Source organism: Triticum aestivum, chromosome 4D, assembly GCF_018294505.1.
Source record: "Triticum aestivum cultivar Chinese Spring chromosome 4D, IWGSC CS RefSeq v2.1, whole genome shotgun sequence".
Taxonomy (NCBI): domain Eukaryota; kingdom Viridiplantae; phylum Streptophyta; class Magnoliopsida; order Poales; family Poaceae; genus Triticum; species Triticum aestivum.
The window spans coordinates 12,109,802-12,121,639 of NC_057805.1; the positions used below are offsets into that span (position 1 = coordinate 12,109,802).

The 11,838-nt window shown below is 43.7% G+C and overlaps 1 protein-coding gene across 1 annotated transcript; it reads left to right on the top strand.

Moving 5' to 3' along the window:
* The first annotated feature begins 3,187 nt into the window (after nucleotides 1-3,187).
* Nucleotides 3,188-5,449, top strand: LOC123099401 (protein RAFTIN 1B-like). The gene is made up of 3 exons (XM_044521567.1): nucleotides 3,188-3,308; nucleotides 3,957-4,062; nucleotides 4,197-5,449. Exons 1-3 carry the CDS (start codon nucleotides 3,258-3,260, stop codon nucleotides 5,132-5,134), a joined length of 1,095 nt encoding a protein of 364 aa, XP_044377502.1. The 5' UTR covers nucleotides 3,188-3,257; the 3' UTR covers nucleotides 5,135-5,449.
* The last annotated feature ends 6,389 nt before the right edge of the window (nucleotides 5,450-11,838 follow it).

Here is an 11,838-nt window from a genome sequence, read left to right on the forward strand (position 1 = left end):
CAATGTCTTATTTTGATTCGGCGGTATCGTGGGATGAAGCGGCCCAGACCAAACTTACATGTCCACGCACATGAGACCGATTCCATCGACTGACATGCAACTAGTTTTGCATAAAAGGTGGCTGGCGGGTGTCTGTTTCTCCTACTTTAGTTGAATCGAATTTGACTATGGCCAGTCCTTGAAGAAGGTTAAAACAACAAACTTGATGAATCTCCGTTATGGTTTTATGCGTAGGTAAGAATAGTTCTTGCTAGAAGCCCGTAGCAGCCACGTAAAACTTGCAACAACAAAGCAGAGGACGTCTAACTTGTTTTTGCAGGGCATGTTGTAATGTGATATGGTCAAGATATGATGTGATATATGTTGATGTATGAGATGATCATGTTTTGTAATATCGACAACCGGCAGGAGCCTTAGGGTTGTCTCTTTATTGTATGAAGTGCAAGCACCATGTAATTGCTTTACTTTATCACTATGCGTTAGCGATAGCTGTAGAAGCAATAGTTGGCGTGACAAACGCATCGCAACGACGCTACGATGGAGATCAAGGTGTCAAGCCGGTGACGATGGAGATCATTATGTTGCTTTGGAGATGGAGATCAAAAGCACAAAATGATGATGACCATATCATGTCACATATTTTGATTGCATGTGATGTTTATCTTTTATGCATCTTATTTTGCTTAGAATGGCGGTAGCATTATAGGATGATCCCTTCACTTAATTTCAAGATAAAAGTGTTCTCTCTGAGTATGCACCGTTGCTACAGTTCACATACAACAGGTGTAAGATAGTTTTGCACATGCAGAATACTTGGGTTAAACTTGACGAGCCTAGCATGTATAGACATGGTCTCGGAACACTGGAGACCGAAAGGTCGAACGTGAGCCATATAGTAGATATGATCAACATAGAGATGTTCACCATTGATGACTACCCCATCTCACGTAATGATCGGACATGGGTTAGTTGATTTGGATCACATATCACTTAGATGACTTGAGGGATGTCTATTAGTAATTTGATTATTGAACGTAAATTTATCATGAACTTAGTCTTAAAAGTTTTTGCATAACTATGTTGTAGATCAATAGCTCGCGATATAGCTCCCCTATTTTTTTTAATAAACAGAGGCAAGCTAGACTTTATCAAGACGGTACCAGTGCGACTGATTGGGCCGGCCCATGAAGCTTAAAGGTCTTGTGACCCGGAAGAATCGACAACTTCACTGGCAAGCGGGAGGAGAAGAACCCCCCCTATGATGACTCAAGAGGCCGGACGCATGAAGAGAAGAGCCCAACGGAGACCTCGAGCCCGAACGCCCTCGCTCGGGGGCTACTGACGGAGTCCCAATCCCAGGGTGCCTAATGCGAGGGGGCCCAACCTCAACCTCATCATGGGCCTGCCAAAGCCCACGGGAGTCAAGGAACCCTAAGGAGGCAAAAGGCGACGAGCGTGTTCCCCAAGGTGCAGGGCGGTGGCCAAATAGATTCGATCTCCCCGGGAGGGAAAACCCTAGACTTCTCATGCCTATATAAAGGGAGGCCTAGGGCTTAGTTAGTGATCTAATCTAGAAAACTCAACTCTCGGTAGGCATCTCAAACACCATGGTAATTCTCCGCACGAGGTATCCCCTCACTATGAATACCAAGACGAAGCATGATGTAGGGTATTACTCTTCGGAGGCCCAAACCTAGGTAAATTGTGCGTGCAGACTCCGTTCTGGTACTTCCAGTCTTGTCATGAACCCCGCCGAGGGTCTGACGGAAATCTTCTCCGTCAGCGCCCCTGCAAGCCATTCTATATTAGGATTGCCTTAGCAGCCATGCGCCATTAAAATTGGCTTAGGAGCCATTCATTAAGAAGTCCTTAGCAGCCATTCATCATTACTTTAGGCAGTCGATATCATTTACTACATGGAGTTTCCTGATTCTTCGTGTGGAAGGCAAGGCCATGTTGCACGTGACTCAACATATCATATGCATTTCCCAAAGTCAACTGTGCACACACACTGAGTCGGATCGTCGTGGATGTGTCCAGGTTAAAAGCGCAGGCTGGCTTTTTGCTTATTGTTGGGTGTATTTGGCTTCAGAGTTTGTCACAACTAGAATTTCCCATTTCTTGTAGTGATGTGGGGTTCTCCTAATACTTTAGTATTCAAAATTTAGTATAAATTTCTCTACCAAATGCCTCCTAGTGGTATGACTAGAGGTAGTGTTTTATTACTACTTAAAAACTTTAAAAAACACTAGGTGAACTCCACTATTTTGATAGTTAGTTGGCCTTGCTAGAGTAGAGCTCAACACATTGCTTCCTGTAGTACCTATCTACGATGGCCACAGTTTCCCAAAAGGTGCGGTGCCCCTGCAAGCCATTCTATATTAATATTGCCTTAGCAGCCATGCACCACTATGATTGGCTTAGCAGCCATTCATTAAGAAGTCCTTAGCAGCAATTTGTCATTATTTTAGGTAGTTGACATCATTTACTACATGGAGTTTCCTTGGATTCTTCGTGTGGAAGGCAATGCCATGTGGAACGTGACTCAACACATCCTATGCATTTGCCAAAGTCAGCCGTGCACACACACTGAGTCAGATCGTCGTGGTTGTATCCAGCTTGAAAGCGCGGGCCAGCTTTCTGCTTATTGTTGGGTGTGTTTGGCTTCAGAGTTTGTCACAACCAGAATTTCCCATTTCTTGTAGTGATGTGGGGTTCTCCTAATACTTTAGTATTCAAAATTTAGTATAAAATTTGTCTACCAAATGCCTCCTAGTGGTATGACCAGAGGTAGTGTTTTATTACTACTTAAAAACATTAGAAACACTAGGTGAACTCCACTATTTTGGTAGTTACTTTGCCTTGCTAGAGTAGAGCTCAAGGAAGTGCTTCCTACATTGCCTATCTACGATGGCCACAGTTTCCCGGAAGATGTGGCGCCCCTGCAAGCCATTCTATATTAAGATTGGCTTAGCAGCCATGCACCATTAAGATTGGCTTAGCAGCCATTTATTAAGGAGTCCTTAGCATCCATAAGTCATTAAGATTAGGAGCCATTCATTAATATATGATTCCCTTATTGGCAGCCTTTGTATATTACATCTTCTAGGAGAGAACATGATAGGTAATTAGACTATCACATGCGGTACCAGCTTGACACCTTCTAAAGTTCTACTATAAGTATCAGCATACCCTGGCCGGCTTAGTCGGAACATCTGGGGCTTGACTGATTCATCAGAATATCTCAGTTGCTTTCCATGGCGCGACGCCTCCACTCTGCTATAATCGCCACCTTCGTTCTGCTTGCGGTAATCGTTTACTCGTGACATTCCAAAATAATTATGTCTTTACAGTTTCGTGCTAAATCTAACTTCCTTATAAAGCTTTGGTTAAGTTTATAGAAATATCCATAAATAACTGTCTGTGGCATGAACTATAAAGAGTATATGTTTTGACAATACATTTATTTGATATTGTATATATATGTTAGGGTGCATTTTTCCTATTCTCGGGAGTAGCTAATCCCATCTTTAATAAACCATATTGTGGATTGTGTGTATAATCATTTATCAGTTTTGATTATGTTTGTATACTCATTTTAATATACTTCAAATCTTAGTATCTGATTTTTTTTCAGAAGAGCCCATATTTTGTAATACATTATTATAATACTATTATAATTGTGTATAAAATAAGTATAATCATATATTGTATATATACTTGCATACTTTTTATATATACTATCCTAGATGGTCCAATATGATCATATGCTCCGTCTACATACACCACGTTGTCTCATATGTATACATCATAAATCTATCTAGAGAAAAAATGCACCCTAGGAGTTGTTCGGACGACGAGGTGGACGAAAAACAATGGATAGAATTTTGATCTTTAGTATTAGGTATAGGTATATAGATAAAGCCACCAATTTTAATCTGTCGTGTTACGTCCAGGTTGGACAGTGTAGCAATGCAGTCCCGACGGAGGCTGAAGTGTACTGGCGCACCGTCCTGCCCGATTCTCCGCTCCCGGACCCCATCCTCAAGCTCCTCCATCCTGGTCAGTCCATTACTCGCTTTATTAATTATTAATATCTCATAATTATGATTATTATAATACGAAAGAAGGTCGTAGGAAAATCATGATTACATATGGCTAATGCTCACGGCTGGTCTACATACTTTACGGTGCAGAGACCAGCTCTGTGAAGAAACCAAAGGATGATACGGTTGCTGAAGCGTACTCCCTGACATGGTTAATGTGGGGGCTTCGCTCGCGCTCTGGGCCGACCAAGCACTCGTCTCCCAGGCCATCATCAAAGGATGAAACGGTTGCTGAAGCGTACTCCCTGACATGGTTAATGTGGGGGCTCCGCTCTCTCTCCGGACCGAAGAAGCACTCGTCTCCCGGGCCATCTCACGACCGTGACCACAGCGCCGACGAGTATCTGGCCCGAGGGCTCTTCTTCCATGAGGAGGCAGTCCAAGTAGGCAAGACCATGACCTTATACTTCCCTTTGGCAGCCAGTGCACCGCTAGGGCTGTTGCCGCGTCATGTGGCGGACTCAATTCCATTCTCGGCGTCCTCGCTGCCGACCGCCCTCGCGCGGCTTGGCGTCGCTAATAACTCCGTGCAGGCAGCCAACATGGAGGAGACGCTATACATGTGTGACCTGCCGCCAAAAGCAGGCGAGGCCAAATTCTGCGCTACGTCACTGGAAGCCCTGGTCGAGGGAACCATGGCGGCGCTCGGCACCCGCAACGTCCGGCCGATGGCCTCCGACCTACCCCGCTCAGGGGCACCTAAGCAACCGTACGCCGTCCGAGCTGTGCACCCGGTGGACGGATCGAGCTTCGTGTCATGCCACGACCATAACTATCCCTACACTGTCTACATGTGCCATAACACACCCGCAACGAGGGCGTACATGGTGGAGATGGAGGGTGCCCATAGTGGCCTTGCCGTCACTGTCGCCGCTATTTGCCACACTGACACGTCCCACTGGGACGCGGAGCATTTCTCCTTCAAGGTCCTCGGCACCAAGCCTGGTGACGGACCAATCTGCCACTATCTGCCGTATGGGCACAACGTGTGGGTCAAGAAGGAGGCAAATCGCTCGTCATCGTCCTAAGAAACTGCGCTCTGCCGTCCGTACCAAGATTGGTCTATGTTGTGTGTGCGTCTATGTTGCAATCTTCACATCCGTGTGATACGTAGATTGTTCTATGTTGTGTGTGAGCCTATCTACCAGTCATCTTTAATTTGCATCCACATGCCATGTTGCTTTTCATATATACCGGCCCACTGATGTAGATTGTACTCCTATATACTTCCTGCAAGGCCTTGCCATCATATCAGAGTACGGTCCATATGTAATAAGGGCAGCTTGTGCTTGTTTTCATTTAACCATATAATTGATGTTACTTGTACCCATTTTCATTATCAAGAACACGCTATCATCAGTTAGGACACTGATATCTGGAGTAGAGTTCGTAAAGGGAACCAACAGGGGAGTTGGGAGCAGGTCCATAAATGCTTATACTGTTAAGGATTCTGCTACGAGAAATTCCATAAATTTTTAGGATTGTTTTGTTGGATTATTTAAATTAATCCATAAATTTCTATCTAATTTGCCCACACATGTCATTACGAAAGGTAATGCAAATGTAATCTCTAAATTAGCATGTGAACCCTAGTCACTAACGAATACTCCAAGTTGTATCTAGATTAACCACCTTTATCATTATATAAAACAAAGCAAAATATCCCTGAATCTGAGTATGCTTATACATACTAATATAAACTCTTATATCAATTCAATGACAACCATAATGTATGCAATATGTGTTTCTAAATTACACCGAAGTAGTTAACTATAAGTATAATCCTACGTGCCTCCATGTACACTGTGAAATTAGACGCTGATAAGTACAATCTAGCCGATCTGCTCATGCAATTTCCACTTGTAGCGTCATCCTCGCAAGTGAGCAGAGTAAGCAGTGGAAGTGGTAGTCGTGGTGTTTTTTCGCCAATTCATAGTGGTCTCATCATAGTTTATGTAGCCTTTTTTTTTTCTATTTGCTTTTCGCTCTCACGTGCATACAGGCTTTGTGTAACGGACATGTGTAATAAACAAACGCGAGTAAATTGCACAGTTGATCCTTAAAGTATTTTCCGATTATCGTTTGGATCTGCAAAGCTATGAAATCGTCCATTAAGCTCCCTGATGTATTTAACTGACATACGAGTCCCCTAGGAGCCGACATGGCCGCCCTATCCATGTCAAATTTTCATTTCATCATCCATGGCTGCTACCTCAGTTGTCGTCTTGGGCTAGTCAATAGTGCGGAGTAACTTACACTTGGCTATAAAGCGATAGAGTAGGGTGTAGTTAGGTTTTAGTCCCGAAGAAGGTTTCCTAGTCATGTTCTTAGTCCATTTGTGGATTACTCAAGTTGTAAAACTTCAATAACAATACTTTGCTTCAAATAAATTTGGTCTGTATGGGAGCACCTAGAGATCTACATTTGCTTTCTACAACCATGTGACAGTTGTTTCAAGATTAGGAAAGTGAAACTCAAATATGAATTGTCAGTGTCTGGACAAGATTTAGACCAATTACAGTGCACGAGCAACCCTAGAAGAATAATGGATTATGATTGGTTTACTTTTACAATTTTCTGTCGCTAATTGCAAGTGTCGTGCCAGATTGAGGACCAGACATGTTCAACAAAAATTGCTCTCACATATACGAGAGGAAAAATGTATGAGCACGAGCATAGTGGGGGCAGTAGGCACCTTCAAGAGCACAGTGGGGTGGCAACCGTACATCCATCCTTAGGGAATCACATAGCATATTGTGGCATAGCCCTGCAAAGCAGAGGAAAATTTACTATTTGTACTCACCTTGTCACATGTATCCACATAACAAACGTTGCACATAACTAAACATCGAAGAATCAAATGCAACATTTTTAACAATCCAATGCTCATTCCTCTCTCTCTCTCTCTCTCTCTCTCTCTCTCTCTCTCTCTCTCTCTCTTTGCGAGGATCATTCCTTTCTCTTTCACGAGGCTAAAACATCATAATAAGAATTTACACTAATCCTCAAATGGTAGATATCCCCTTTGAATCTAAAAAATTTATAAACCACATCCCAAGTCTGTTGACCCCAGTCCAGCAATTGCGCATGAAGAAGCCAGCATCATAAATATTGAGCAACATAAGCTATCAATTGTTTATAGTATGTTCCAAAATTAATGGAGACCGCTAGGCATCAGACTACTGACATTTGCTACCTATCAGACTAGTCTGTGGCCATTCGATTGGAAGCATGCACATCGTCCCATCCTCTAACAGAACTCCATGCGTGCGTGAGTCAGTTTGCATGCAGGATTTCACATCAATTATGATTAATTCCTTTCCTATTTTTCCTAACAATTGCTCTCCAAATGTAGAGACTATTAATTAAGCTATTTTATTTGTTTCCATTCGTGAGGAGCAATGCTTCCTAAACAAGATTGTTGCTTCTCAAAAGAATTGATTTGCTTCCTAAAACTGCTTAATAATGTTGGAAAGTACGACTATTTCTCGTAAAATCCGGCAGTTAATTATGATCTTTTTTAAGATGTATTTCTTTACTGATCGTACCATAATTTTTATGCCATGGAAGCACTCTTGTTGATGCATGGAAGCATCATTTTGGGAATGATGTCAAATCCCATTTTTTTTAGGAAATAATTTGGGAAAGTACAAATATTTCACACAACTATATTCCGCAATTAACTATAATATTGTAAAGATGTGTATATTTATAGATGGCAACATGATTTATACCACAGAAGCATTCTTTCCGATGCACGGAAGCATCATTTCCTGGTGTATGTAATGGGAACAAACTCTTTATAGTATAGGAAAACATTTTGTCTGTTCCCCGAGCATAGTTGTAAGGAAGCATTTGTAGTGTGATGGAGCATAGTAATAGCAAAAAATCAGTGTGGAAGCAAAAGAAGCACAGAGAATTAAAACAGAACCACATGGTATGAGCAAAAAATTACAACTCTTTTATTTAATAAAAAAAATGGAACATATTACAATGTCAGTATTTCAACTTTCGCCCATCCGTCGTCGCACTAAATGGGCTCATCAATAAAAAACACCATACACACCATAATCTTCATGCACTGGTAGAAAAAGGCCCATTTGTCCTGGTTCCAGAGGCCCATTTGTCCCGGTTCTCGAACCGGGACTAAAGGGTCGGGACTAAAGCCCAATACCTTTAGTCCCAGTTCGCTTACGAACCGGGACAGATGGGGCTTCACGTGGCCGCTGCGGCGAGCCCAGGCAGGAGGATCTTTAGTCCCGGTTGGTAACACCACACCAACCGCGACCAAAGAGCATCCACGCGTCAACAGCTCAGGAGCTGGGGTTTTGTTTTTTTAGGGGGAGGGGGGGGGGTTGGGGGTTTTGGAGGGTTAATTTGGGGGTTTCATATATTGTGTTAGCTAGCTAATAGCTAAAGAGAAGTGCCCTTTCTTATATCCGTGCTTGGTCGACGCTACGTACTATACGTATAGAGAGGACTCGACACGCTAGCTAGTAAGAAAATGAAGGAAACCATTAAGTACAGAAGATCGTCATGAACATATACAGAGAGAAGTGATCGACCTCTCCTTCTCCGAGAGATTGGTCGAACAACAAGTTTCCGTATATCTATCCGACGCTACTAACTACATATATACAATATAAGATCTCTTACAATCCCTAACATCTGAAGTCAAGTTCCACATGGTATTCTCCGGCTTTATTGATGACGTGGTCAAGAAAGAATCCCGCCAATTCCTCTTGAATTGCTCGTATGCGATCTTGTGGTAGGAGATCATCCTGCATCTGCCAGATCTAAATCGAATAAGCGGGTCAATACATGTGTATGAATGAAACTCAACACAAATGATGGTAATAAAATAAAATTACGAATATTTTTGCTTACGCACTTCATACTGTTTTTTAGAGTTGCCCCGCTTATTCTTGGCCGTCTCGTCATAGATGTACTCGCAAACGTAGTATCCACAAAAATCATTCCCGCGTTCCTGCCATAAGCACTTTACGAGAAATAAAGGTCAATCAAGCTGATAAGCAAGCATGCTAAATGGTATTGATGAAACTAGCTAGAATCAATGGGAGATGCGCTGAACTAGGTAGTAGTACTTACTTTCGAGTGTTTAAATTTTAGCTCGGTCGGCAGTCCCGGAGAAATTGCGGTGAACTCTTTCCAAACCCTGCCAGACAAAGAAAATAATTACTTGATATCAGGAAATGAACAAAGTTGCCGATATGGTGCGATAATGATTGATTGAACTTACTTCTGGAGCATTTCAGTCATTTCCGCATACTCCTGGGGATCTTTTCGTCTCGAGTCTAAGACGGTTACTAGTCCCTGCTCAAGCTTAATCTCTAGGAGAATAAAGTGGTAGCTGCGCACGCATGCATAACTCATCAGTTACATTACTATAACCTCGAGTAATAAGGGGCACCGAATATGCACAAGACAGTAACACTCACTTGAAGTTGTAAGGAAAGAGTATTTTATCTTTGCTTTGATTTTTGAGCAACGATTTGAGCAAGTTGTCCTCGGTTTCTGAGACATTCTTTTTAACCGTCCATTCATGCGAGTGTGCTTTTCTGTATTCGACGATTTTCAATCTGCATAATATAGTGAGGATAATTATATATACATGCAATAAAAGAGCTGAGCTATATATAGAGACTTAATTACAGAAAATAGTACTTACAGACAGTAGCAAGCCACGAGTGATTTGTCGAGGGCCTTTTGATTGTAGAACTGGAAAAACTCGTCAAAATCCAATGTCATAGATTAATGTCATAGATTTGTGCTTTTCTGCATTCGACGATCTTCAATCTGCATAATATAGTGAGGATAATTATATATACATGCAATGAAAGAGCTGAGCTATATATAGAGACTTAATTACAGAAAGTAGTACTTACAGACAGTAGCAAGCCACGAGTGATTTATCGAGGGCCTTTTGATTGTAGAACTGGAAAAACTTGTCAAAATCAACAGTTAACAGTTCTTGTCCAATGAAGTGGTGGTCCTCTTTAATTCTCATCGACAAAGCATCCTTCCCAGACTCGCTGCAGGTTTTCATGTACCATTCATGGAATCTTCGCATCATCGTTGTTAGAGCAAGAATTCCATATTTGACGAGAGGCTTCCCGTACTGGTATCTGAATTCGTCCGCCTCCATTGTATCAAAATGTACATCGTCGGCAGGTAATCACCAGGATTGGTACGGGCAGCATCTGCGGCAGATTTGCGACGATATCGCTAGACACCTTGAGTGGGGGCATGATTGGTTAGCCTGTTCGCCGAGCTGGGGGATTTTTTTCCCACTTATTCGTTCTTCTAACCTTTTGTCACTTGAAGTAGTTTCCGACCGAGGCGCATCTTCAAGTGTCTTCTTAAGACATCGGACATGGTTGTCATCCGGCGTACACGGTGGTGGTCGCTTCAGGGCATTGATAGTGCGCTGAGCTTTCACCGGATCTATCTTCTCCTTCGGAGGTGGAGGTTTCTTTGCAAAAAAGTCCTTCACATAGGCTTCACATATCTCCGCATTTTCCTCCACGGTCCTCTTGTATGGTAACTTCTCTAGAGGCTTGAGAGATGGACCGTATCTGTATTGCCTCCCGCCTCTGGCTGTACTGCTAGCCGCCGGAGCAGCCGGAGCGGCGGCGACTGTCTTCATTTGTTGCTTACGAGGCGGAGAAGGAGGTGGAGTGCTCCCACGCGCCGGAGGAGCCGGAGCGGCGGCGGCTGTCTTCTGTCGTTGCTAACGAGGCGGAGGAGGAGGCGGACTGCTCGGACGCCCCGGAGGAGGCGGAGTGCCGGCCTCACGCGCCGGAGCAGCCGGAGAAGGAGGCGGAATGCCTTGATCACTCGCCGGAGGAGGAGGAGGACGCGGAGTGCCCTAACTCGCTGGAGGAGGAGGAGGCGGCGGAGGCGTCCAGTTCGGAAGCTTGATGTGCTCCTTCTGCCATAGACATGGAGTCTTCAGAGCAAGACCTAGCTGAGTCTCCCCTTCACCGGTAGGGTGGCCAACCTCGAGCTCCTCAAATCCCTCTGTTTTTTCATCCACCATCACAACAACGTAGCCTTGTGGAATCAGACGATAGTGAAAAGTTGCGACGGGTTCAGGAGGTGCAACGGAGCCGACAGCCGCCTTGACTTTGAGGTTCTGACATTGCGTCATAAGCTGGCAATGTTGAGCCTCCGTGATAGCATCCACGGGGTAGCTAGGAGCTGTGAAGTCAGGCTGCTGAACGAGCTCGGTGGAAGCCACGCTGCTTCTCCGCTGAGATGGTGGGGTAGTTTCGGCACCTCGCTGGCTCTCAACTTGTTCCTCTAGCTTTTGTACCCTTGCATTCAGCTTCTGCAGTTCGCTCTGTTCCAGTTTCCTCTTCCTCTCCCGGGTTTTGTAACCGCCTCCGCCGGGAAACCCAACCTTCCATGCAACGGAGCCCGGCGTGCCTAATAACCCACAAGTATAGGGGAGCGCAATAGTTTTCGAGGGTAGAGTATTCAACCCAAATTTATAGATTCGACACAAGGGGAGCCAAAGAATATTTGAAGGTATTAGCAGCTGAGTTGTCAATTAAACCACACCTGGAGATTAATTATCTGCAGCAAGTAATCAGTAGCACAGTAATATGATAGTTTTGATAGTAGTGACAGCAGCAACGGTAACAGTAACAGTGATAGCAGTAATTTTGTAGCAATTGAAACAGTGATGATAGCAGTAGTAACATAGCAG